The sequence below is a fragment of the Phalacrocorax carbo genome, chromosome 15, assembly GCF_963921805.1.
Source record: "Phalacrocorax carbo chromosome 15, bPhaCar2.1, whole genome shotgun sequence".
Classification (NCBI taxonomy): Eukaryota; Metazoa; Chordata; class Aves; order Suliformes; family Phalacrocoracidae; genus Phalacrocorax; species Phalacrocorax carbo.
Genome location: NC_087527.1, coordinates 759,225 through 786,763, shown reverse-complemented (window position 1 = coordinate 786,763; position 27,539 = coordinate 759,225). Strand labels below are relative to the sequence as shown.

At 46.8% G+C, this 27,539-nt stretch overlaps 1 protein-coding gene and 1 long non-coding RNA gene across 2 annotated transcripts in view; one reads left to right on the top strand and one right to left on the bottom strand.

Moving 5' to 3' along the window:
• BCR (BCR activator of RhoGEF and GTPase) overlaps positions 1-27,539 on the top strand; it is a 111,793-nt gene that overhangs the window by 76,738 nt on the left and 7,516 nt on the right. Inside the window, exons 9-22 of the mRNA XM_064466411.1 lie at positions 6,285-6,406; positions 7,635-7,803; positions 9,156-9,275; positions 10,214-10,289; positions 10,862-10,966; positions 12,358-12,432; positions 13,620-13,717; positions 14,393-14,524; positions 22,155-22,214; positions 22,343-22,452; positions 23,287-23,426; positions 24,910-25,044; positions 25,641-25,746; positions 26,780-26,942. Of these exons, the coding sequence (XP_064322481.1) occupies positions 6,285-6,406; positions 7,635-7,803; positions 9,156-9,275; positions 10,214-10,289; positions 10,862-10,966; positions 12,358-12,432; positions 13,620-13,717; positions 14,393-14,524; positions 22,155-22,214; positions 22,343-22,452; positions 23,287-23,426; positions 24,910-25,044; positions 25,641-25,746; positions 26,780-26,942 (1,611 nt within the window). The remainder of the gene's footprint in view (positions 1-6,284; positions 6,407-7,634; positions 7,804-9,155; positions 9,276-10,213; positions 10,290-10,861; positions 10,967-12,357; positions 12,433-13,619; positions 13,718-14,392; positions 14,525-22,154; positions 22,215-22,342; positions 22,453-23,286; positions 23,427-24,909; positions 25,045-25,640; positions 25,747-26,779; positions 26,943-27,539) is intronic.
• LOC135315826 (uncharacterized) lies at positions 16,125-18,559 on the bottom strand. Its single transcript, XR_010375310.1, has 2 exons — positions 18,335-18,559; positions 16,125-17,811 (listed from the first exon to the last, which is right to left on the bottom strand). It is a non-coding gene; the product is annotated as an uncharacterized LOC135315826 (long non-coding RNA).

Sequence of the window (27,539 nt, the reverse complement as noted above, 5' to 3'; positions counted from 1 at the left end):
GCTCCGTGCAAATGAGCGGCACCTCAGTCCCAGATAGGAAGTATGAAGGCTGTTGAATCACGCCCCTGTTTTGGCATCGTACAGCTGAGCGTTCTGCTTGGGTTTTGGGGAGATGTGGTGCAGAGAGCATGGCTGCTTGGGGGAAGTCTGCTTGGATGGTGACAGCCAAGGACTGTGCAGTGGCAGGTTAGGTGCAGCTTCAGAAGGCAGGAGAAGGGGTGGCATGGTTGGACTGGGGAGGTCTGTAGCCTTGCTCCAGGGAATACTGATCGGCTGCTCTTTTCTTATTTTGTGGAGGCCTGGCGCAAAGGTCACTTGTGCCTGTGTATGGGCTTCCCATTCACTTGAGGACATACTTATCTTCAAAATGCTCTGGTCTAGATGATGGTACAGGAATAGTGCCGAAGCCATGGGGCTGATCAGAAATCCTTCAGTCTTCCAGCAGCCCTCATGGGCCTGTGCCCTCCATTGCCTGTGAAAAAATATGTTGCTGGCCATGTTGTTGGCCTGTCTCTGCCACCAGAGACATCTTCCCAGGATGGGGTGCTGAGTCTGTGCTCTGGACTAGCCCTGGGGTGCTTCTCAGCCGGGAGCTCTCGGAAGGGTGCTGCGCTGGGGTCTTGGCTGATGTCAGATGCTGCCAGTGCCTGGCAGAGGGGGACAGAAGGCCAGGTCAGGACCGTGCCATGTCCATGCCAGGTAGGGAAGGTTCAATGCCACATCCTGCTGGGTAGCAGAGATGAGTAAGCTGTGAGGACAATGAGCAGAGGTTGAGCTGGCAACGAGCAGCTATTCTCATTGCCCCGGAGGAGCTGAGCTGATTTGCAGTGTAATTAATATGCATCAGATCTAGAAACCTGAGATCAGGGTTTTGGCTTGCTCAGAAAATATCTTTCCCTGCTCCCAAATGAAACTTATTGCAGCTGTGGAGAGTGTTTTTGCCACTGACAACATACCTTCTCCTTTTTTTTAATTTATTTTTAAACTTCAGTGTTTCTCATTTCCTACCTGGGGTTTGTTCACCAGGCAGGAGGGGGAGGCACGCACAAGTGCACATCAACAGCAAACACATTAATGCTGGTAGGCGTTCTCTCCAAAACCACGGAGGAGAAGCCAGGAGGGTCACGCCCACCTAAAAATAAACATTAACCATATGTACAGGCCTTTCTGAGCCTGAATCACTGCTGGATACCAGATCTCCACAGACTCCTGCCCAAGATGGTGCAACAGTCTGCTAGGGAGCAGCCTTGCTTCCTGGCGCTATGGGAAAGGGGCAGCTTTTGCTGCTGCTCACAGATTTCCAGGACCTTTGTGTAATGGAAGGCAACACCAAGATGAGACGCTGACACAGCTAGCTGTGGTGCTAGTGCAGCTGCAGACAGGGAAATGCAGGCTCTTAGTCCATGTCAGGAAGTTTAGGGTGCTGTAGGGCAGAGTGTGGAAACAAGAATTATGTCTGCAAAGGGCATTTCTCTGCCTTGTGTTCCTTGCCATGATGCCTGCTGGGCTCAGGACTGATGTGGTTTGTTTTCGTTTTGGAGAGCCAAGATGGAAAGAATGGTAGGTGGAAGGAGAGGCAGCGTGTGGGGGTTTGCACTCCCACACCCTCTGCAGTAAATATGTTCAGGGCTTGTTAGTCATGCAGCAAACAAAACCCGTGGGGCATAACCTGAGAAACTGAGGCATCAGTTCTGGTTTGGATGTCCTGATATTGCCGAGGCTAACTGCTTTGCTGTTGCATACTGCTGCATAGCTGAGCACAGCTGCCTCTTGGAAATGGACAGCTTTTGTGTACGGCGTTCCCAGCATGGGGATCACAAGAGATACTGCAGGTCGGGAGTGAGTCATACTGACAAGTCCTGAGCATGGACCTGGAGAAGGCTGGCAGACAGTGAGGGGGGTGTTGGCTAGTGCTGGATCTGGACGGTGTTAGATCTCTCCTATCCCCTACCACAGTGCTGTCTAGGCGTATATGTTATGTGTAACATGTTGCTCACTGGTGTCAGGACAGCATCCTTTTAGCTGGAATAACGAGGAAATAGTATAGGTCAGGAAAGACCTTTGCATACCTGTGTGGAGAAGCTTGTACTGGCTGTGAAGCAAGGCAACACTGGGAGTTACAGATAGTGGTGGGAATAAAATTTGCCCAAGGTTGAACACCCCGACTTCTGTTTGAAAATCAATGGGAGATATCTATTCCAGATGTGCCCTCATTGATCCTGACATCAGAGCAGAAGGCCTGAGCATGGAGCAGGGCTTGAAACTCCTGGCTTGATCACTGGTAACAGCACACAGCTATCTGGAGCACTGGCACTGAGACAGCCTTTTTGTCTTTCACCTATGGAATTGCCATAAGAGAATTAGGAAAGTGATCCTTCTGCCTACCAATGTGTGCCTCTTATTTAGGAGGTTGTAAAGCTCTGTGGAACGAGAAACAGGAATAAAGTCATCAGGGTTGTGCAGCTTCTTTGCATCTTCCAGGTTTGGGGAATGTTCATATTATATATATAATATATAAAGAGATTTAGATGGGGGGGCATATCCAGATGTTCCAATTTAAACACAGGCTGATAAGGGACTGCTGAGAAGTTTGCTAGATACACATTTTGTTCAGGAAACATCCCTTAACAGTACTTGTAATAAAGCAGCAGCAATGGCATTCATCTGTTAATGTTGACAAACTACTGCTGAGAATGGGGAGTGGAGGTGTTCACTCCTCTTTCTCCCTGGTGGGGTAGCTTAAGTTGAATTCAGTGGCTGTGAGTGACTCCTGAGAAAAGTGGTGTTTGCTGCTCTCTGCTGGTGTGTGAGGGGATGGTGTGCTGTCAGTGATTCTGGCCCGTGGGTACACAGAAACTGGGCAATGACTCACAATAAATTACACTTGGGCTCAGGAACAGGTCATGGAGAGAAGCCTGAAGACTGACCCAGAACTAGATAATAAAGGAGATGCATGGCCATTTCTGCCCCTGGGAGGGAGGGCAGCAGCAGGGAGCAGAGCTTACAGCAAGGAACATTTAATGGCCTTTTTTCTTTTTTCTTAATTAGACCAATTTACTGAATTGGCTCTGGTAGGAGTAATGTCTAAGGCAAGTGTTGCCCAAGTGCCAAATCTGGAGCTCATATTGTTCTGGGGCTCATATTGTTCAGGAGCTTGCGGGGCTCATTGACAGGGCTTTAAACTAGAGACGAAGTGGGAGGGGGAACAGATCAGGCTTGCTTGTGACAAACTGTGGGGTGATACACAATGGTTAGAGGGACAGGCTGCAAGTATGAGCCCCCAGCCTGTTGCCCAGAAGCGTTGTGGAGACGAGCTGGGGGCTCCTGAGGTAGTAGAAGCCAACAAGGAAACTCCCATGAAACACCTCAAGGGTATCAAGGGGCACTCCAATAAGGAGACAGCCCACCGCCCAGATGAAGTGCCTCTACGCTAATGCACACAGCATGGGAAACAAGCAGGAGGAGCTGGAAACTGCCATGCTGCTAGAGAGCTACAACCCAGTTGGCATTACTGAGACTTGGTGGGATGAATCCCATGACTGGAATGTGGCTGTTGATGGCTGCAGGCTGTTCAGAAGGAGCAGGCAAGGAAGGGGGAGCAGAGGTGTTGCTCTCTACATCAAGAAATGGATACAGTGTGAAGAGCTGTCCCTGAAGAATAACCACGAGCAGGTCGAAAGCTTATGGGTAAGAATTGGAGACAGAGGCAACAAAGTGAAACTTGTGGTTGGTGTCTACTACAGGCTGCCTGATCAATGGGAGCCTACTGACGAAGCCTTCTTCCTCCAACTCCAGGAGGATTCGCGCTCGCAGGCTCTTCTCCTACTGGGGGACTTCAACCACCCTGACATCTGCTGGAATAGTAGCACAGTGAGCAGTAGGCAATCCAGGAGATTCCTAGAATGTGTTGAGAATAACTTCTTGAGCCAGGTAATAGGCAGCCCTACCCGAGGAGATGTAATACCAGACCTGATGGTCACCGATGAAAGTGAGCTCATCGGTGATGTCAAGACTGGAGGCAGCCTGGGCTGCAGCAACCATGCATTGCTGGAGTTTACGTTCCCAAGGGATATGGGAAAATCGAGGAGTAGAGTCAGGACCCTAAATTTTAGGAAAGCAGCCTTCCAGCTCTTCAAGGAGTTACTCAGCAGGAGCCCCTGGGAAACGGTCTGCAGGGGCAAGGGAACAGAGGAGAGCTGACAGATCTTTAAGGACATGTTCCATACAGCGCAGAAGCTCTCAGCTCCCAGGTGTAAGAAGTCAGGCAAGGAAGGGAAGAGACCAGCATGGCTGAGTTGAGACGTGCTGGTCAAGCTAAAGAGCAAGAGGGAACTGCACAGGCAGAGGAAGCAGGGACAGGTATCCTGGGAAGAGTATAGGGACGCTGCCCAGTTGTGTAGGGATGGGGTCAGGAGGGCCAAGGCATGGCCAGAGCTGAGTTTGGCAAGGGGTGCAAAGAACAACAAGAAAGGCTTCTACAGGTACATCAAGCAGAGAAGGAAAGTCAAAGAAAGCGTACCCCTGCTGATGAACAGGAATGGTGGCCTAATATCAACAGATGAGGAGATGGCTGAGGTACTCACAACTTTTTTGGCTCAGTCTTCACTGGTAACCTCTCTCCTCACCCCTCCCAAGCCGATGGACCGCAGGATGGAGACCAGGGAGCTAAACCCCCTCCCACTGTAAGGGAAGATCCGGTTCGTGACCGCCTGAGGAACCTGGATATACACAGGTCTATGGGACCTGACGAGGTGGACCCCAGAGTCCTGAGGGAACTGGCTGATGGAGTTGCTAAGCCACTCTCCGTCATATTTGAAAAGTCATGGCAGTCAGGGGAAGTCCCTGGGGAGCGGAGAAAGGGAAACATTGTGCCCGTCTTTAAAAAGGGTAGAAGGGAGGATCCAGGGAAATACTGTCCTGTCAGCCTCCCCTCTGTGCCTGGGAAGATCATGGAACAGATCCTCCTAGAAGCTATGCTAAGGCACGCGGAGGACAGGGAGGTGATCTAAGGCAGCCAGCACGGCTTCACCAAGGGCAAGTCCTGCCTGACCAACCTTGTGGCCTTCTATGATGGAGTGACTACATCGTTGGACAAGAGAAGAGCTATGGGTGTCATCGATCTGGATTTCTGTAAGGCCTTTGACACAGTCCCCCACAGCATCCTTCTCTCTAAACTGGAGAGATACGGTTTTGATGGGTGGATAAGGAACTGGCTGGATGGTCGCATCCAGAGGGTAGTGGTCAATGGCTCAATGTCCAGATGGAGACTGGTGATGAGTGGTGTCCCTCAGGGGTCTGTACTGGGACAGGTACTATTTAATATCTTCATCAGTGACATAGTGGGATTGAGTGCACCCACAGCAAGTTTGCAGGTGACACCAAGCTGAGCGGTGCAGCTGACACACCAGAAGGACGGGATGTCATCCAGAAAGACCTGGACAAGCTGGAGAGGTGGGCTTGTGAGAACCTCATGAGGTTCAACAAGGCCAAGCACAAGGTCCTACACCTGGGTGGGGGCACCCCCCAGTATCAATACAGGCTGGGGGATGAAGGGATTGAGAGCAGCCCTGCGAAGAAGGACTTGGGGGTATTGGTGAACAAAAGGCTGGACATGAGCCAACAACGTGCATTTGCAGCCCAGAAGGCCAACTGTATCCTGGGCTGGATCGAAAGAAGCATGGCCAGCAGGTTCAGAGAGGCGATTCTGCCCCTCTGCTCACTCTGCTGAGACCCTACCTGGAGCACTGTGTCCAGCTCTGGAGCCCTCAGCACGGGACAGACACGGGGCTGTTGGAGCGGGGCCAGAGGGGGCACAGAAATGCTCCGAGGGCTGGAGCCCCTCTGCTGCGAGGCCGGGCTGGGAGAGTTGGGGTTTTCCAGCCCGGGGGAGAGAAGGCTGCGGGGAGACCTTATTGCAGCCTTTCAGTGCTTAAAGGGGGACTATAGGAAGGATGGGGGCAACCTCTTTAGCAAGGCCTGTTGTGACAGGTCAAGGAGTGATGGTTTTAAACTAAAGGAGGGTGGATTTAGACTGGATATAAGGAAAAAAATTTTACAATGAGGGTGGTGAAACACTGGAACGGGTTGCCCAGGAATTGATGGTGGATCCTGCATCCCTAGAAACATTCACGGTCAGGCTGGCCGGGGCTCTGAGCAACCCGATCTAGTTGAAGATGTCCCTGCTCACTGCAGGGGGGTTGGACTAGATGACCTCTAAAGGTTCCTTCCAACCCAAACCATTCTATGATGCTAACTGAAACATTTTTTTCTGTTTTTTTCACCAGCACCGGCAGCTGCTGAAGGACAGTTTCATGGTGGAGCTGGTTGAGGGTGCTCGCAAGCTACGTCATGTCTTTCTTTTTACTGATCTGTTCCTGTGTGCCAAGCTCAAGAAGCAGATTGGAGGGTGAGGCTTTGCTTCTGGACTATGTGCTTTGCATCTCAGTTTTTGCAGAATCCTGGGTTTAGCCAGAAATTTTAGTTGGATATGAATACCCCACACGTGGGTAACCATAATCCACAAGATGTAGTTAGACAAGGAATGAGCAGTAAGGTATTGTCTATTATATGAGACCTTGGCCAAGTCCTGATCCCTCAGGAAAGGTTATTTCCTCCTGCCCCTGCCCCGAGCCTTCCTAGGAAAATAAGATGTGCTCTAGCTGCTGGTATTCTGGAAAAATGCCATTCATTTTTCTACTTAACCCTTTCTTTTAATAGGTGACTCTTCTTCGCTTTATTTTGTTACCGAGGTTATTAGTTTTGGCCTTGCAGCTACAGCCAGTTAACAGTCTGCAGACAAATGGAGAAGGTACAATAAAGAGATTATGTGTCAGCCCCAAAGTACAGCCACGCAAATGGTTTTGTTGACATTCTTCACAAGTGAGGGGGTAGGAACCTTTACCAACACACCTGCCTTAAACAGGGCTTCTCTTCATTTGGTAAATGTTCTGCTTGGGAGGTCTCCTCTCATCATCTTGCCTTCCTCAAGAAAAAAGTTGTCCCCAGCCCCTTTTGAGGCACATGCTTGTGAGGAATGAACTTTCAAAAGAGTGGGACATTCCCAAGCGCGGATGGATGTTCCTGACAGTAGAGGTGGAGAGGGAATAAATCACGTGAAACATTAAAAAAGTGAACTGGTTATCCTGGTGAAATCACTGGAGAATGGCAGTTATGAGCTGTAGTTTCTCTCTTCTGGTTGGATTACACAAAAGTTTATACATATTGTCTCACACACCCCACTTGGCCCTCCTAGCTCAGGCAGGAGAGACCTGGGTTTAGACCATAGTAGCAGCCAGGCCAGAGGCATGGCATGGCTTTTTCACTTTTCTTCTATGGAGGCTTCAAAGGGAGAGCACACAGGACTGAAAGGGGTTTGCAAAAGATCGTTGTGTTTCTTAGAATGAAAAGAACTAGATAACAAGTTGCTTTATTATTTGTGGTAGTGGCTACCGGCCCTTCTAGGCTTTCTTGCTGGAAAGCAGCCCTTTACCAGACTTTTTCCACATGGGCGTCACAGTGAAGTTGTGCCCATTTCTGTATCTTACACACTATAGCGGGGAAGGACTTGTGGGAAGGGGGAGTGGGTGTTGCCAAACACTGGTAATAGTAATAGGTTTGGACATTCTGTCTTTCAGAAAAAGCCAGCAATATGACTGCAAATGGTACATTCCACTCACTGACCTTAGTTTCCAAATGGTGGATGAGTCTGAGGCAGTGCCCAATATCCCACTGGTACCTGATGAGGAACTGGATGCCATGAAGATCAAGATATCCCAGATCAAGAATGACATCCAGCGCGAAAAGGTAAAAGGGGTCGAGCACTCCATGCCAAGCACAGACTCGGTGTCTCTGCTGAGTGAGGTGCTGGTGGAAGCAGCATTACCAGAGCTGCACAGCATGGGGAGTCATGCTAAAACAGACCATTCAGCAGAGGCTGGTGGTGCAGCCCATTGTTGCTTGTTGTAGTGCTTGGCTTGAATGATGGTGTCCTGTGAGGCGGCAAAAACAAAAAGTCCCTGTAGTTGTACCCAGTAGCTCCTCTACCCGTATGGGACTGCCTGTGACTGCCGTCTCCGAGCATCTATGTGGAGGGTGGGGCTCTTATGCTGTGGACATGGGAAGGACTGGGAGCATGGCATGCCAGTTTCTGGCTAAGTATGATCCTGCAAGCAATTTTGGTCAGAAGCCATGTACTTCTGAATTTTTGCAGGCTCAGTTATGCTTTTGAAGCTTTTTCTGACTTCACTGGTGTCAATGCACCAGCAAATATATGGAGAACACAAATTATGCTGACTGGACAGTCTGACACAGATATGGTGTCTCTGGCATAGGCTTCTCTTTGCTTGCAAGACATGTTTTTTGTCAGAGGTGTTAGGCTCCAAACCTTCCTGGAACTTAAAAAAGAAATAAGAGTTTGAGAACAGAAAGCCGGCTGGTGTGTAGAACAGGATATGAATAACATTGCTTGTACCATGAGAAGACTATCATCTGCACTTCCAAAGAATATGCTCCTGCCTCTCTGCCCTGGCTGGCTTTCAGAGAGGGCTTCCTGGAAAAAGTAAGGTATTAGGAGGAACACTGTGTGGAAGCCTCTTACTGACAAGTCTAAGATACGCATTTCGGTGCATCAGTGCCAAACAATATATGTGGCTGGGTTTGGGACTGCGTTTTATCCAGGAAAAACCTTGGCTTTAGCTGACATCTGTTGAAAATGGATCAGTGGGTGGGAGAGAATTTTGGCAACAGAGTTCTGGGCAGCTTCTAGAGAAGTTCCTTTCAGTCTCCTTAGTTAAGGATGCTTGTGGAGGACCTGGCAGTGTCCTATGGCTGCCCAGTGTCGTGATGCTGCTGCAGCCTCTGGAACAAAAAATAGAGAGTAGAGCTGGGACAGTGATCACGCGCCTCCGCACCTCTGTATGGGGCAGCTGGAATGGGGGAACAGAGCCAAGTCTGAGTGTACAGATACGGCAGGTAACATCGTCCTGAGCACCTGGGAGCCCTGCAGATCTTGTTGACCGTATTTCTTCTGCCTGGGGCCATTTGGCTACTTACAGAGGGGAGGGACTGTGGATCTTAAAATGCCTGTCAGTGTAAATGGGGGCAAACATTAGAGAATGACAGGTGTCTTCCGTCTCCCTCTCTCTCCCACCCTTCAGCGGGCCAATAAAGGCAGCAAGGTCATCGAGAGGTTGAAAAAGAAGCTCTCAGAGCAGGAGTCCCTCCTACTGCTGATGTCTCCCAACATGGCCTTCCGGGTACACAATCGCAACGGCAAGGTGAGTTGGCTCTTCTGGTCTCCCTCAGTGAACAAGGCAGAGGTCAAGGGGAGTGCGTGTGTTTGTATAGACTGTGGTACAAGGAGGTCTTCCTGCCCTCTACTGTCTGGCCTGAAAGCACTTACCAAGCAGCAGACACCTAACCCTTGATACTGCAAAGGTTGTGATGACATCTTGTACAGCTGTGACTAATTCGTATGCAACATTGGCATTTAAAAAATAATGTTAGAAATTAATCCCATACCTCAGCACCTGCCCAGGCAGAGCAATAGAAATGGCTTTCTCTACCTAAGGTAAAGCTCTGCAGCAGCTGCCTTCTAGAATCCCCTTCAAATTCAAGGCTTAGCACGCTCAGGGCTGACTCCTTAGCACTGGATGCTGCACTTGGCACCAGGGATGCTGAATAGTTGGAAACAATCTCCTTCAGGGCTGTGGGATGCTCGATGTGCCAGAGGTGTATCCTCCGCTCTGACAGCGCTGTAACTTTTCACTGTCGCCCTTCCATACAGGTGGCAAAGGCTTCTTGCTAGATCTTGTTGCTACTCAGTGAAAATTCAGCAGCTGGTCCCCACTTCCTCAGTTTGCATCAGTGTCTAGGCCTCTTGTGCAGGCTTTTGCATGTCCTGGTGCAGCCGCTGTGAGGAGTGGCACAGAGCTGCCGTGGGGCCTCACGCTGCCAGGGACGCAGCTGCTCTTTGCGGGGTGGAGCTCTGTGAAAGCCCCAGCTGCAGGATTCTGTGTAGGTAGTGCTGGCACCTGCTGAGAAGGCACCCTGCCGGAGCCCTGCCAGTCACTGACGGCGCTGTGATGTGGGGCAACTGGCAGGAGTACTAGGGCAGTATATCTAACAATGTCCATAGGAGAGGGGGGAGGCAGGCAGGCCGGCTCTCAGTGGTCAGACTAACGCATACTCCGTTCTCTTCTGTTTTCCTTGGCAGAGTTACACGTTCCTTATTTCATCGGACTATGAAAGGGCAGAGTGGAGGGAGAACATCCGGGAGCAGCAGAAGAAATGTGAGTGTCCCTCAGCTGAGCATTGGTACAAATACTGTGATCTTATTAGAGGGGACGAGTCCAGGGGATGAGGAGTGGGTTGGGGGTCCCTGCAAAAAGTGAGAGTTGTGTTGAAATCTACAGCCCAACAGTCTTCTGTCTCTGTATCTCTGTACACCTGAGCCTGTCTGGGGGACTTTTGCTTGCAGGAATGTGTAGGAAGAGCACTTATTAGGTGTGTGGAGCGACTCTCCCATTTACCCTGTTGATCAGAGCTCTGTGCAGCTTCAGGTGGAGGGAGCAGCTGTGCCCTTCTACCTCGCTCCAGTCCAGAGAAACTTACTCTTGGCTGAGTAAGAAAGGAAAATAAGAGGCCGCCCCGCCCCACTTCCTGTGAACCATCCTGAGACTTTTTACTCCAAAGAGTAACTAAATATTCCTTCAGCAGAGCTGGGCTGCAGCAGCAGTACCGATCTGAGCACCATGGTACGGTTACTGAGCATTGCCCAGCGAGCATATGCCCAGAATGAGGGAACATGCATCCAGCTCCTGCTTTGAATTTTAATTCCTCCCTCTTTGAATCTCCTTGGCAGGCTTTAAAAGTTTCTCACTCACATCAGTGGAGCTCCAGATGCTGACAAACTCCTGTGTGAAGCTTCAGACAGTCCACAACATTCCCCTCACTATCAATAAGGAAGGTGAGACCCTTGGTTTATGCTTTCTCATGGTATAGCTGCAGTGAAAACCTGCCTCTGCCTGCCTTTGTGCATGTCCCCTAGAATTTCTCTGTTTCTTTTTGCTACAGGCTTCAACCCGATGATGAGTAACAAACTGAGAGTTCCCGTAAAACAAAAACTGAGACCATATGTACCCAACTTGTGTAGTTCAGTTGAAGTAGATGATAGCGTACAAAAAGAGAGCAGCAGGAACAAAAACAGTCTGTCATCCCAGTGTTACCTGCTGCAACAATAAAAATACAAGCTCCAAATTATATGGCTACAACTAAATTAGTAAAATATTCCTGGACATCCTCCAAAATATATTCATTGACTATTAAATGGTCTTTCCATGCAGCTATCATGCCAGGGATGGGAGTGCCTGTTGGAGTCCTAGCCTGGGACAACTTTGAACTATGCTTGGGAATCCTTTGAAAGAACACTGGTTGGCCAAAACTGTGTCAGAGACCACCCTAAATTACTGTTTAATCTACTACTATAGATTTAGCCCCTATATTTTACTTTTTCTCCTTTGAATTTCTTCCATGCTGCCTGGCTGACCCTAGAAATGTCATTGAAATGCCACACATTGCCAGAAGGTATTACAGGTGAAACTGGCACTGAATCTGGAACAGTCTCCTCTTCTGCTGAAATTGCTAGATTATATGCTCCTGCCATCCTTTTCTTTAGGGACAGTTTACCCTCTCCTCGTTGTTGTGGCTTAACCCCAGCTGGCAACTCAGCCCCACCCAGCCACTCCCTCACTCCACCCTGGTGGGATGGGGAAGAGAATCAGAAGGGTAAAAGTGAGGAAACCTGTGGGTTGAGATAAAGACAGTTTAATGGGTAAAGCAAAAGCTGTGCACACAGGCAAAACAAAACAAGGAATTCATTCCCTCTTTCCCACGGGCAGGCAGGTATTCAGCCATCTCCAGGAAAGCAGGGTTCCATCATGCCTGCCGGTGACTTGGGAAGACAAATACCATCGTTCCGAACATCGCCCCCTTCCTCCTTCTTCCCCCAGCTCTATGTGCTGAGCATGACGCCATGTGGTGTGGGACATCCCTGGGGTCAGTTGGGGCCAGCTGTCCCAGCTGTGTCCCCTCCCAGCTCCTTGTGCCCCCCTAGCCCACTTGCTGGCCTTGACTCTCTGTAAGCCCTGCTCAGCAGGAAGGAAAACATCCCTGGGTTGTCAACACTGTTTCCAGCACAAATGCAAAACACAGCCCCATACGAGTTACTGTGGAGAAAATAAACTCTTATTCCAGGCTAAACCAGCAAACCCATTAACCTGTGTAATATCAATCTCATCACTGTGTTTCACTCTTGGCTCCTCTGTGAATGTAACAAAATTCCTTGGGTCTTTTGTACAGATGATGAATCTCCAGGTCTTTATGGATTCCTGAATGTCATCGTCCACTCTGCCACAGGATTCAAGCAAAGTTCAAGTGAGTTGCAGTTCTGTAATCCACAGAGGTATTGATCGAGATTAGATAATTCAGGTGCTGTGACAGCTGGGAGCGGACTGGTTTAAGATTGCAACATCTGGGATGATGGCTCTGAGGAGGAGAGGTGATTTGGGGAACTGGAAGTGAAATCAGGGCATTGGTCTAAATTTAGGGGAATGCAATTTTTTAATGCTACTGTTAACTCTCAGAAAGATCAGGATCAAGGATCAGCATGCAGCATTATTTTTTAGGCCTAGTCTGTCAGTATTTTTTCAACCTGTGTTTGCTAATTACCCAGCAGTTTTAGATACAAGTCATCCCTTATCCCAAACTCTTTCAACTGTATTTTGTTTTGCAATGAAAGAATCGGAAGCATTCTCTGACATCCGGAATTTTTAGTGTGAAGAAAGAGGTGCTAATATTCAGGGGAGTGATTTGACAGAGGATCAAAAAAGGTGAAAAAGTAGAGTGAAGAAGACACCTGTAGAGATAAACATGCTTCTCAGCCATTGATGAGGATGCAGAGCTTACCTAGCCACGTGGCTGGAGATCCTGTTCTTATCTGGGCTGCACGTGCGGTCTCCGGAGGAAAGGGGTGAACTGGATGTACATGCTTTCTGTCAGCTTTCCTCCTGCTGAACCACTGGCTTCCCAAATGCTGGCTAATGTCAGTTAAAACATAACTTGCAAACAGGGGCAATGTCTGCAGCTCATTACTAGCTCTTCAAAAACACCAGATACCACATAATTAACCACTTTGGGAAGATAATGAGTTTTTGATGGCTGGCCCCTAACCTGTTCTCTGAGGGATGTTATACTGATGCTGTTCTCAGTGAAATTGGCTCTGATGTGTTGATGGGATTCAATATCTGCCTGGGGAAGCTTCATTTCTCACTGATGTACACCTGCTCGTTGAGGGTTGGTTTGGGAAATACTAGATAATAGCATACACCTGACTCGTGTTAGAGGTGAAGGGCTTGTCTGTGCTGAGGTCGTTTACGCAGCTGTGCCAGTATTTCAGCTTCATAAAGGCAACTCTGCTGGTCCAGATGATGAGGTTTGTGCTGGATAGTGTTACTGGTACTACTACAGAGAAGATGCAAATGAGGACGCACACTGAAAGGGATAATACAAGTTAGGAGATTCTAGACGTTTTTCAAGTTTCTGTCCCTGTCTCCCCTCCTCAGATTTGTACTGCACATTAGAGGTGGATTCTTTTGGGTATTTCGTGAACAAGGCTAAAACTAGAGTTTACAGAGACACCACGGAGCCCAACTGGAATGAGGTAGGCTGGATTTCTCTTTATGTGACTTGCTCCATGTGCCAAACTTCAACACGCAATGGGAAGAAAACACGCAAATGGAAGAACTTGCTGCATGCTCAGCACTTGTGCTGCATATACTGCCTCTCAGAAAACACTTTTATACCAAGTTCATTTGGCTGTCAGGGCTTGCAGAACATTCTCTCTTGGGTTAGCTATAGTTAAACAAACGTTTCTGTACAAATTAGTCTTCTATAGCGTTTCATCATTTAAACAGATGCATATTTGAATTTTTTTTTTAAAGACACAAGTGAAAATATATTGAAGGAAGGTGGTTTTCTTTATTTGTTGTGAGGGGGAAGAATTAGCTCTAGATGTTTTGCCTGTTCACAGCCAACTCAAACATGCTGGGGAGCAAAATGAAACGCAAGGAAAGTGGGCGAATTTGTTTCTTTGAATAATGCTTTGTTTTGAAACTCAGTGAAACCTGACTAAGGAGTCAACCATCTTAGTCTCTGATTTGACCACCTTATATATACAAAATGCAATTTCAGTTTATTTCTAGATGAACTTCATTAAGTTGAGTCAGTCCTTAATTGTTACTTCCTGATGAGTTTCGAGGAGACTATATTGATTATTAAGAGACTAGTGTCCTGCTGGGATGTATTCATTGCTCTTTCCTTTCCTGGTGCCCTGCAGGAGTTTGAGATTGAGCTAGAAGGCTCACAAACTCTACGGATTCTGTGCTATGAAAAGTGCTACAACAAAACCAAGCTCACCAAAGAGGATGGAGAAAGCACAGATCGCATAATGGGGAAAGGACAGATCCAGGTAAGACTGTGCTTAGCTTATTCCTGCTACCCTTACTGCAAAACATAACAGGACTTTTGAATCAAGGAGGGTTTTTTTCCCTGCCGTCTAATTGTCTCAGCCTTGGAGGTTTTTCTCCAGCTAGTGAGGCATACAGTGTGATTAACAGGTGGAAAGTCAGCAGCTTTTTCACTCTTGCCTTGTCCCCTGTGCCTACTTCAGTACCCTTATGGAATAGATGCTTTTTCATGAAAATTTACATTTTGATCTCCAATTTGCCTGTTAACTGCAAAACTTCCAGCACAGTGCAGAGGAGCTGCAGTGTCAGTGAGCCCTGGACACTGTTGAGGATGCTCCATTTGTGAGAACAGAGGAAGCAAGAATATACTACTCCCTCTGTAAATTATGTGGAAGAAATGCTGCCTTCTGAATGTGCTGGAAGTTGATTGATGTGATAGTGAGGCCTTGAAGGACAGGCTTATTGTCCTGTAGACTGCCATGTCCAGAGTTTAGTGTCCATGACAACAGGCTGCATCAGAGAGAGATTTCCACTGCTGAGAGTCAGCGTGTGGGATGCTTTGTCTATGTGGCAAATTTGTAATACAATAAGGGAAGTGATGAGCTGGTTGCAGACGAACGCTGCTCTCGGGGAGCTGCTGTGTGATAAAGCACTGAAGCTCCATGCAGGAGAAATTGGGCCACCCAGTGGAGGACGACATGGAAAGCATATGTTCCCCCTCTTCCTCCCATTTTTTACACTGTTCACAGCTGTGGGAGGAGGGTGTTTAAATGCTTTCTCTGAGGTCACATCTTCGTGTTGGACTGGCTGCTGTATAGAGCAGAGACCCAGCCCAAGATACCTTTTTCTTTCCGGCGTGCTGAAGACCACCACCGGTTCTCCTCCATTTATACTGGACTCTTCCTCACTCTGTGGATGACAGCTTTCTCCAACGTTTGAGTGGTGGTCGCACAGGCCAAGGCTGTTTGTGGGATTTCAGAACCAGCTCTGACCGAGGGCAACCTGCAGGATCATATCTCACCTTCCCTCTGGAAGGGTTCGTTGTCTAAATGGGTTTCGTTAGGCCTGTTCCTTTCCCTCCCTCCTTGCAGCCCTGAGGCTGCCGTGCCATTTTCAGGGAAAGCTATTGTCACCAAATTCATGGTTTGAAAGAAAACTTGTGTACAAATCACTAACTGCTAGTACAGGGTACCTCCTGTGTACGTGTCTCGGGCTAACCAGGAATCTGTATGTCCCTTCTGCTAACAAAAGCTTATTTTCCATGGAGCTGAGCAACTACAAAAGAGCAAGTTTTCAGCCCTGAAATGCCCTGGAGGTTCAGGTGCTTACATTGGAGAACCCTAAAATCACTAAGCCTCTAAATTCTTCAAATATTTTACATAGAATGATTTAAAATTTAATAAAATCTTTTAAATTTTCAACTTTTTTTTTCAAGAGTGGGCATTTTTATGCATAGCACTTGTACATTCTGTTAAAATATTTTATAATTAATAAGGAAAAATATTCTGTGGTGACACTATTGCCTTTTGATTCTAAACAGTGGAAAGTTAAAAACAAACAAAAACAAACAGAAAACCCCAACCCCCCCAAAAAAACCGCAACAACAACAAAAAGTTTTTTATTAATATGCAAAAGTTGCATTCTGTTGTATCATAGAAGGCAAATGCAAAGGTTCTCTTGCTTTCAGTAAATCTCCCTTGCAATTTATAAAGAAACTTTGTGAATTCTCAGAACATCCTCTAAATACTTGGTGATTTCTGTCCCATCACACAACTTTTTAACACTATTGAATAATTGCAAAGAGAAGTTATGAGTGAGTCTGGTAAGATTTTGGGGTTGATAAGAATTATTAAAGCATTTTATTTTGTTTTTAAAGCAAACACCATTTCTCTATTAAGAAATCATCATAATGCAACAACAGAATGAAATTACAGCCTGTGGCTGAAGCATAGCTGTATCAAGTACTGTCAGCGTCTTTTCCAGTCACTGGTTTTATAGTAATTTTCTTTCAGGATTTTCCCAGGTGCTTTTACATTAAGCTTTGTTTACTTTAGAGCTGCTAGTGTATCTGCTTTCTTGTTGTGTTGTCGTTATTCAGTCGAAGTCTGTCATGTGTAAAGGCAAGGTCTGTCAAGTTGGATGAGGGTTTTTTTCCTAAATTCCCTTTAGTTAAAAACTCTGGGAACATCAAGAGCCACGTCTCTGTGCTCACACTGATAAAAACAGGGAAATTTCTGTGTTGGCTCAATCGCAACGTATTGTTCAGCCATGTATTATTGTAAACCTGCAACTTCCCACTACTGGGATTTCTGACTCACCAAATTCTCTGAGCTGCAGTGATGAAGGCAATGCATCAAGGAGGCAAGGACTCTCTTGTCTGTAAAATGTATATTAAATCTCTCCATTACATAATGGCGCTGGAGGAAGGAAGACTGGAAATTGGTCCATGTGGTCAGAAGCTTCCAGGAATGGGCAGCTATTTTAATAGCTCCCATTGCTCACATTTTCTTTTCCTATGGAATGTTTTATTTACGTGTTTTCACAGACACATGCAAGAGCTTCATTGCTTGCCAACCGGCAAATTGTATCCCTGAAAAATAAAACCACAAGGTTTTAATATGGGAGAGCCTCCTGTAAATGTGGAAGTGAAGTCCTCATTAGGCATTCTGGGAATGGCAGCAGAGTTTAACTAGCTGGCACACATGGTTGGGGGCTTCTGTTACATCTCGGGCATCAGGAGTACAGAGAGAAGGTGCCATTCCTAGGTACTCTGTGAAACTGAAATTACTTGGGGGGCTTGGGGGAGGAAGACATGGACATGATGTTATAGGAGGAAACACGATGCTTAGTTCAGTTGTAAGCATCAGCTCCTCTCATTTTGAACTCTATTTTTTTTTCTTTCTGTTGTTCCCTTGCAATCCATCTTTAGCACTTGGGAGGGTGGCGCTTTTGCTCTTTGAATTTTGTACTTCATGCGGTAGGCGCATCCCCACGTTTTGAGTAACAGCCTTTTGTATGGTCCTGGAACTCTGCGACTAAGTGGGCACGAATGTCAGCAAAACTGGCCTCTGCCTTGGGAACCGGCTGCATGAGTACACTGATACTTCAGCCTGTGATCCATCTCCTCCAGCTGGTGCCTCCTAGAAAGGCTGTTTACTTTGGGGTTGGTTTTTTTTCCTGTTGTTGTTGGGTTGTTTTTTGTTGGCTTTTTTTTTTTTTTTTTGTGGCGGGGGAGGGTTTGATGCATGATCAGCTCAGGCAAACCATTTCCTTCTCCCTCGCAGCAGTGCTGGAAAATCAGAGAGGATATGACCTTAGATCAGTCATTCTGTGGTAGCAGCACAACACCATTCCTCTGTTGCCATGCAAAACAATCACTCTTATCTGTTTAATTATCTGGGATGTCTCATAGCAGTGCACGCGGCTATTTCAGACATCTGGGTTGTTTTCCATGTAAAACAGACTGTCACATGCTATACCTCCCAAGTGTCAACTCGGAAAACCTTTTACACACTTGAGTTCATTTAAACACTTTGCTCATGCAGAACAGTATCGCAGCATTGAAAATAGGGTGGAAGTGAGGAAGGCAATGGGTCACGTCTAAAGGGTGATGGCAGGAAAGATTAACATGTCAGTGGGGAGCTCTGAGAAGAATGGGGTTACGGCTGGACAGGGAGTTTCCAGCAGCAGTGAGACTCTGACAACATGTATGTCACATCAGTTACAATTAAAAATTGATGGAGTGTAAAGTTGCCAGGGAGATTTAATAATGGGAGGAAGTAATGCGAATAAATAGCATAAAACACAGTAACCTTAAGGTTGCCTCAGTCCTTGCTGTCAGGCTTTTCATTTCCACTGATGCCTCTTCATTTTTTTCCTCTTTCTGTATGTTTTCTTTTTCCTTTGGGAGAAAAAAAAAAAAATCATTGAACTCCCCGTGATGGCTTCCTAAGGCAGAGCAGGGACCCTCCCTTCTTAGTGCCTGGCTTGCATTTGCTATTCACCAGCACCCTCAGATTGCCTTTTTCCCAGGTCCTCACCACTCAGCCTCTACTGACTGCAATACACTAATTCTGTCTTAATTCAGTGCTAAGATGCTATGAGGGCCAGAGACTTGCGCTCAGAAATCACTGTGGTGCTGAGCTGCTTTGTTCTGTTGTGTTTTGTGCAGGATACAGAGGGGTATTTGCTTGATTCATTAGTGACTATGGGGCCGTAACTTGCCACTGCAAATGCCAAAGAACAGGCCACAAGGGGACACTGGGGGAGTAGAGGCAAACCGTGTTTTTCCTGTGCAGCATGCAGAGTTGGTGGGGACTCTGCAAACAAGCCCGCGACATACAGTCTTCGAGGGTTTTTGCAGGTCTGTCCTATTTGCATAGGTCATGGAAACCACACAATTTATCACAGTTTCAGTGGAGATGGGACCGGGTCCTTTTGTCATCAAACTGAGCAACTGTTTGAAGGAAATGTGTAGAGGCGCAGTAAATTTCCCTGTCAGGTTAATGCAGAGGCAGCCATTTCACAGTGCCTCCCCCTGCTTGGGCTGGCAAAGCGAGTGCCATGTGCTTGCTCTCTCGGAGCAGCCTCCTCCTGGCACACTGCCTGTAGATTGCGTTCTTCTGCTCTGTTCCCTCTTCCAGGTCATTGGTCTCCAAATCAGGCCAGAAGACAGCATGACCCCATTTGTCACAGGCCCTCTCTGTGCTGCAGCATCGCGCTCACTAACTCTCCTTGCCTTCAGTCTGCTCTGTAACCTGTCTGCTCCGGCTGCCCTTGCCCTGTGTTGCTCTTGCTGGCCTCAGAAGGTCAGTCATCTGCAGGGTCCAGGAATCAAAGCTTGCTCAAAGTCTAAATGACGTTCTTAGGTTCCTGTTGACTCTGTTATTTCCTACTATGACTTTATCAGACTGCTAGACCTGATTTTCCTGTCTCAGTGTTGCTGAGAGCTTATGCAAGCTTTGCTCTTTTATTAACTTCTATTATTTTGCTTTGTTATTTTAAAAGCACCCGGGGGGGTGGGGGAATTTCTTTCTTTTTTTAAGTGCTGCTGTTATTGCCAGTGACTTACGCGGGGTTGGCTCGGGTCAGCCAGACCCGCTCCCTGGTGCTTGTTCTCCATAGCTGTTTCCATTCAATGCAACCTGTTCTCCAGCAGGAGGCAAACGGCAGGTGGGGGTGTGGGGGTCCTGCCAGCCCTGCAGCGGAGCTCAGCGGAAGGGAGCAAGGGGTAGCAGCAGGTACACTCAGTGCTTGCTCAGCTCCGGTAGTTACCCAGCAAGGAAGTCTCTGTGAGCTCTTAGCTCCAGCGTGCTGCTTTTTCCAGTCCTTTGCAGCCATGGGATATTCACTCTTGAGGCAGAGAAGGGCCTAGTTTGGCTCGTACTTTTTAAGAACTAGTTACTTTTGGTTTGTACAGTAGTAGGAGTTCCCTGGTCATCACTGAGCCATAATCAGGAATACCTGTTAGCTTCAATAAACTGTAACTGGACCCTGCTGGACTCTTCCTTTAACTTTTTTGGCAAATATTCAAAACCCTCTTTCCCCTTCAGACTTAAGCTGTCTCTCTCTGCTATAAATAATACACTCAGTGACTGCATTCTAAAAGCATATGGAAAACTGCTCTGAGCTGGAGGATCAGCTGTGGCTGTGTCTATCAGCAGGGCCATTTTGGCAGCTTAACGAGATGACTGTTTAGGCAGCTGGAGATCAAGCTTTCAGGAATACTGAGCATGGTTGCTCTTCACAGGAAACCAGACACTTCAGAAATGGTTTCCTCTCAATTCTGGGGAAAAATGCAGTTGTTGAAAGAAACCCAACTTCCAGGACTGAAAGTCAGGAAAGAACAGCCTAGATTCTGGCCAACTTGCAGGGACCTTGGCCAGCTGCATGGGCGGGGGTGGATCTGTTCCACCAGAGTTATAAGCAAACCCTCTTGGCAAGCAGGCTGTTATTTGGGTTTGCTGAAGCACTGAAGCTAAGCACTGCTGCCCATTTGCCTCCTGGACCTTTATGCAGACCCAAAATGTGGGAGCTACTGCTAACTGACTATTCCTTACAAGGGGTCTTCAGGAATTTCTGCCAGAGTTGCACCTGCAGGAACCGGTCCAATTCGACAGGAAAGCATGTGTGTGCTGGCAGCATCCCACTGTGGGCTCGCGTCCGTAACAAAGTGCGCAGAGATAAGGTTGGCCTGACTTGCTTGTCTGTTGCTTCTTGGGGTCTCTGCAGTGGGAGCAAGCAGGGAGAAACGTTTCTCTTTGCCGGTTCTTTTTTGGGGATGGGGGAAGGGTACGGGGGGACTTGTCTCTGCAGCTGTCAGCAGTATTGGGCTAGTTTGTTAATGATTTGGAAGAGAGTGTGAGCGTGATTGCATCTGAGATCTCCCCGAATATACTGCAGCTGCTGTTATTTCAACATTTACCTCTGCCGGACAACTCAGGTTTTGCATGGGGCTCTGCAAGAGGGAGGAGCTGTGCTGCAGAAATAGCTGTGGCTACTGAGTGTCTTTTTGTTTGCTGATGACAGTAAACTCAAAACATAGTGTCTAGTGCAGTTGCCTCCTTCTGGTCTTACCGTGTCTGTGTTCAAGAGCCCAGTGTTACAAAGCCATCTCAGGAGGCACCGGAGTCTGCTTGCTGTGGCTGGTTCTGATTGCTGATACAAGGTCTCATGCAGACAGGTCCTTTCTCTCTTTTGCCGGTCCAGCTTGAGCTGAGTGCCATGCTTTAGCTGTTCAGATGTGTTTGGCCTTTCCCAGGCCGTACTGGAATTGCTGGGTGATGTTTGAGTACGAGTCAGCTGCTCCCCAGCCGCACAACTGCCTGCTCGAAAGAGATCAAGCAAAGCTGAAAATGGGAGATCAGGGCTTTGCATCAGAACTTGTTTCTGCTGGATGAATTCTTGCAGTAGCAGGACCAGGTGTTCTTCCTGCCCCTGTGCTCAAGCTGAAATGAAAAGGAATAGGCTGATTGAAGCAGGACAGCTTTCTATGACTGCTGGGCCAATTTTCTCCATTTCTCCTCTGTCAGATCCTGACAGAGGTTTAGTTTGTTTAAAGTTACTTCTCTCTGTATGGATTATTTCATATTTCTCTTCCTTGATCTCACTATTAGGGTTATTATGTCTTTTGAATTCAGTGGAACATAGTCTTTCTTGGAAGCTATTAGCTTCATAGCCAAGAGGTATGAAGTTCTCCAGCCTGGCTTTTTATTTCCATGCAGTAATTTCACACTCATCCAATCTCACCTGTCTCTAGAAAACTGCAGAGGGAGACAGTTTGCTCTATTTCAAATATTGCAGAAATCTCTGCTCCCTCTCTTCCTTTGAAAGCTGAGGTTATTGGCTTTCAAACATCGATTTTGCTCACCGAGGTTTTCTTTGCTGTTGGGCAGACACTGCACATGTGTTGCTGGATTTTCCACGTGTGCAAGTCCTCATCAGCCCTGCTTAGAAAACTGCACAATATCTGCCTGTCCCATTACCTGAGTCGGTGAAACCTTGGAATGTGTGTTTTCCTATGGAAAAGAAATAGCATGTTGACGGTGCTCTGCTCACTTAGAGAAGCCTTTCTGGCTTGTTGATTTCTCTGAAGTCTGTTCCTAGCTCATGGGTAACTTCTGTGTTTTTCAGCTGGACCCACAGGTGTTGCAGGACAAAGACTGGCAACGCACAGTCATCTCAATGAATGGAGTAAGTATGGAAAACAGAAGTTAGCACTGCTTCTGTGCCTCTTACATGCTTTATTTCTTTGCTTTTCATTGCAGCATTAAAAAAGAAAAGAAAATGTTGAAAAGTAACAGCTGTTCTCTTTTATTCAGGTTGAAGTGAAGTTGTCGGTGAAGTTTACCAGTCGGGAGTTTAGCCTGAAAAGGATGCCATCCCGGAAACAGACTGGGGTTTTTGGGGTCAAGATCGCTATTGTCACCAAGTGAGCTGATGGATCACATTTCTCCCTGTTGTTTTTCAGAAAGCCAACTGGCCAGCAGGTTGCACCTGCCTTTATCCCACTGAGGGATTTGTCAGCCCAGTCTGCTCTGCTTGGGCAGTAGCATAGGTGGCTGTGTCTGCAGAAAAGAGATGCTGAACATTCTCTGAGCTTCATTTTTTGGAGGGGAAAAAAAACAACATGCACCCAGGCTTTGAAACCTAGGGTGTTTACTTGTAGCAAATCACTTTTCTGAGTTCCGGAAATACCCCTTGTTCTTTGACTCTGTAGTTAGCTGACCTGGCCACAAATTTCCAGAGCCACTGAACAGTGATATTTCCTTTCCGTAATCGGAAATGTTCAAATTCTTTGGATCCTGTGGTATTATTTTAACCCCTGATCTTTTGCCGTGAATCGTTTGCCAGGAGAAACCTGTTTGTTCTTTTACATAGTTTGGGAATTGTGGTATTTCCTTCCTATGGAATTGCAATGATTTGAAAGCAGCAGTGTTTCTATGGTTCCAAGGGCTGTTTGGGAATCCTGATTACCTGCACAAAGTCGCAGACTCCAGGGGCACTAGGGCCCGGCCAGAAGCTCAAGCGCTCAGGGCAGCTGCAGAACAGCCAAAGACAGGCTGAGACACTCGGGAAACCCTCTCCAGTTTTAAAAGGAGTTTTTAAGCTCAGTCTTGATTGCCTGCTCAGACTCTCCCACCCCATTTTCTAGAAGAGATTTGCACAACGAAATGACGGGGTGGTTTTAGCCAGCCTGGCTGGCTGGGGTAACAATGCTTGAGGGCAAGGGCTGTACTGAGCTCCTCTATCTGGCTTTCTTAAGGAGGGAGAGATCCAAGGTGCCTTACATAGTGCGCCAGTGTGTGGAAGAGATAGAGCGGCGTGGAATGGAGGAGGTGGGCATCTACCGTGTCTCTGGGGTTGCGACCGATATCCAGGCTCTGAAAGCTGCCTTCGATGTCAGTAAGTATTTGTTGGGTATTTTCCTTTGCACCCTGAGGACCTGCGTGAGCTCCCTGTCAGGTGGCTATGCTGCTTTTAATCTTGTGTTCCCCAAGAAGCATTAAGAGGTCAAGATTCTCACACAAGGGGAGTCATTTTAACCCTGGCTGCATGCTTTATTAATATTCTTCAGCTACAGGTGTAACCCAAGACATACAACGGGATGGATCCTTATACCAAATAATACGATTGTTACTCTTCCCGGTAGACGTTAAATGGTGGGTTTGCCTGCCTTGCCAAAACTTTGTAAATGGCAGATGCCTTCCCCAGGGGAAGTGGAAGAAATCAGAAGTTGTAATTTCCTCACTGTTGTGAGGTCTCCAAATTAACAGAAGTCCTTGAAATTAAGAATATTTTGCAAGAGGAAGCCAGCAAAAAAATTTCCTAAGGTTGATTAGGACAGGTGTTTACAAAACTGGAGTTGGGTGGTCAGGGCTCCCAAGTTCTCTCTTAACTCTATGTCTAGATTGGTATGCACAGATTGTAAAATTAGATAATTTTGACCAACCTTTGTGAAGGTTTCTTTGACCTCGAGCAGAAGACGGCTCCTTACTGGTGCTGCATTTAAAAGAATGGCATGTATATCCCAAAAGGCATCTAAGATCAGGCAGGTGAAACACCTCCAAATTGCTGAGGTACAAAATGTGAAATTCTGCCCTGCTTCCAGCCTCCACACGATGGTCCAAGCCACGCTCGAGCTCCCTTCTGATGCAAGCAATCATAAGGCCTGTGCCAGGTGCCCAAATTCACCCACCCTGCACTTTTTCTTCACTTATTTTGTGAAATGTCTCCCTCTTCCTATTTTCTTTTCAATCCCCCTAAGCTACCAAACATGTTGATTTATGAATCTTCACTAGTGCAAGTAAGGGTGTTTCACGTTTTGAAAAACAACTTTTTTTCATTTATCTTAAATGCTGGCTTACACTAAGCTTCATGAAACCAGCACTGGCTCTGCTGGTTGGTCTGTTTGTTTTAGGGAAAGGGGGGTGGTTTTGTTGTTCTTAAAGGTAACAAAACTGAAATGTGAGCCCTGAATTGCCTGTGTGCTTTAGCTACCCTTGGTGGGGAATTAACCAGCCTGAGAGTCTCTTATTCTAAGCTATTAGAAGCAGGGAATTGGAATAACAACTGTTGTCAGTAACAAAATTGAGATGCATATAAATACAGTCAAGCAGGGCTTGTTCCAGATCTGGCACAGCGTAACTAACCCTGGGCAGTGTGAGGTTCCCTCTACTTGATTTAAAGCGATAAACTGTTTGCAGTGATTTGTGCAGCGCTTCTTAGTTGACAGAAGGTAGCTGTTTCGATCTGGAGAAGTGTAAACAGAAAAACTCTCGGCTATTTAGGCAAAGACAAAGGATAAACGAAGAGTGCCAAAGCAAGAAAAAGAATGAATGCAAGGCCAGCAGCTTCTTTACTCCGCTCTCCCTCTTTCCCCCTTCAGATAACAAAGACGTGTCCGTGATGATGAGCGAGATGGATGTCAATGCTATTGCAGGCACCTTGAAGCTGTACTTCCGGGAACTGCCTGAGCCCCTCTTTACAGATGAGCTGTACCCCAACTTTGCTGAGGGCATTGGTAGGTAGTAGCAGAAATAACCCTTGGGAACTGTAACTCTTCTGGCAGAGGCTGCTCCTAAGGCAGTACAAAAACCGTGTTTATAATGTTGGACGGAAGCCTGGAACAAGCTGTTAGGGAATTGAAATGGGAGCTCAGAAATGAGCATGGGAATGACATCCTCTTCCGATGAGCTTTCATACAGACAACTGTTGTGCCTTTTTGTAAGCTGAAAATGTCCAGGTTTCTGAGGGTTAGGTTAAGAATAGAATGGCAGCCTACGCGCTGGGGCTGCCTGTGCTGTTTGCCCCGTTCAGTCTGCCTGGGAAGCCCTTTCCGGGGGGCGGCGTGCCTTGCCTTGTCTTGATGCAGGGGAAAACACGGGAACGGTTGGAAGTCTGAGGATGCTTGAACTGCTGGAGGGAAAAGGATTCTCTACATATCTGTAAAATAAAGGAAGGAGGTCCTCTGGGGTATTGATGTGCCACTCTGACCTTCCAACCTGTGATGCAATTACAATCTGTTCGGGACCATCCATATTTGTTGGTTAGGGAGATTATACAGTCAAATTCTCGTTCGCTGCCCGTGGTGATGTTTTGTTACTTTCTGTCTTGTAGCACTTTCAGATCCTGTTGCAAAGGAAAGCTGTATGTTGAATCTATTGTTATCGCTTCCAGAACCCAACCTTGTGACATTCCTTTTCCTTTTGGACCATTTGAAAAGGTAATACCTGGATCCTTTAGAGACGTATTTCATGTGTAAAGCGTAGTTAATCAGAAGAGAAGAGCCTTTTTCTTAAATTTGTGCTGAATCACGCAAATGAAGCGTTTGCTGATTTGCTGTGAATGCTCATCAGATAACTATTGTCTCATACTCACTCATGAGGCACTAAATCCTGAATTCCATTCTCACTCATACTGAAAGGATTAGAACTGAAGGAAAGGCGTAGTAGAAGTCTCAGGGTTTATCTAGCGCAAATGCAAACTCCTGCTGCTGTATCACTGCAGAACTGCACCTGCATCTGGACACAAAGGTCGAGAAAGGTTTTAATATAAACTGTGAAGCTTTGGCCCCATCTCAAAAGGTGTCTGCAATCGAACATGATATATTTTAAAAATTCCAGCTTTGCACTTCTGCTAACCAGAGTTGTCAGTTCCTTGCTTAGACCAGTCTTCCTGATCTTGTCTATGTCTTTGTAAATACGGTTGTAACTGTGAAAAAGCATTGCCGTGTGTTTGATATTAATGCGATAAGCTTGCTTAATACATGCACAGTGTGCTAATTTACAAATATATTTTGTACATACCAGAGGCCGTCGCTGGAGAGATGAAAGATAATCTAGTGACTGAGGCTCTGGATTAAAATTCAGGAAATCTGCGTTTTAGTTGTGTTTTTGCTGCAGACTTTTCTGCCCTTGGACAGTGGTATTGTTAACCTGTGTGTCTCAGTTTCTCATTTATGAAACTGGGATGAAAAACATTCCTTTATTCCTGCCCCACTTCTGCCTGTCCAGACAGTAAGCAGCAGTCCCTTTCCCAAGTTTAAGCCTTGTCTGTAGAGAGCCTGGAGACTATGGTTGTCTCAGATCAAGGTATTGCCTATATATAAAGTTCATTTAGGTGCATATGGAGAGAGAGGTTGATTTGAATACATCTAAAACTTTTTACAAAAGGAATAAATACGGTTTCTTACTTACAGACCCTTACAAGCTCAGGTATTTATAAAGATCTGCCCTATTCATGGTTTCTTCTCCCAGGGTTGCTGAGAGGGAAAGCGTTAACAAGATGTCCCTGCATAATCTTGCAACTGTCTTTGGACCAACGCTGCTCCGACCTTCTGAGAAGGACAGTAAAATCCCGGCTAACCCAACCCAGCCTATCACAATGACGGATAGCTGGTCGCTAGAAGTCATGTCCCAGGTAAAATCTGAAATGTGCGATTGAATCATGTGAAGACAATGTGTGGGAAACTGCAGTCCTCTGCAGGCCTGGTTCTGCCATCCTTCTGTGCTTTCGTGACAGGTTTTTTGAGAAACAAACAACTTTCAGACTGACACAGACATTTTAGACTGTTTGCGGAAGTGTGTTTCTTCAGGCATTCAGTTTGCGTCTGTACTAATACAGCTTTTTGTGAAAGAACGTCAGTACGCACACAGTCCTGTGCTTCCTGTTTGTGCAGAGTAAGACTTTTGGAGAGCTGTCTCACAGTGCCGTATTGCTGGCCTGGGACAAAAAGACCGTCAGTGTTTTTCCACAATGCTCCTGAACACTTAGACCACCTTCACTGATGCACCACAAAATTCTTCGCTAAACTCAGATTTCTTTGGCCACTGCCGCCTTCTGAAGGCAATGCAGAGAATTCAAACGTAGAGGCTGTGTTAGCTGGCCAGGCTGGTTTGTACTTTCTGGACTGAGAGATGGCAAATTATTGATCTGATTTTTGCAGTGCGGTGGAACACCAAGACCATTGTTGTGTCCTGGAGGCTGAAGAGAGTCTCTGAAGCACCACAAGTTTTA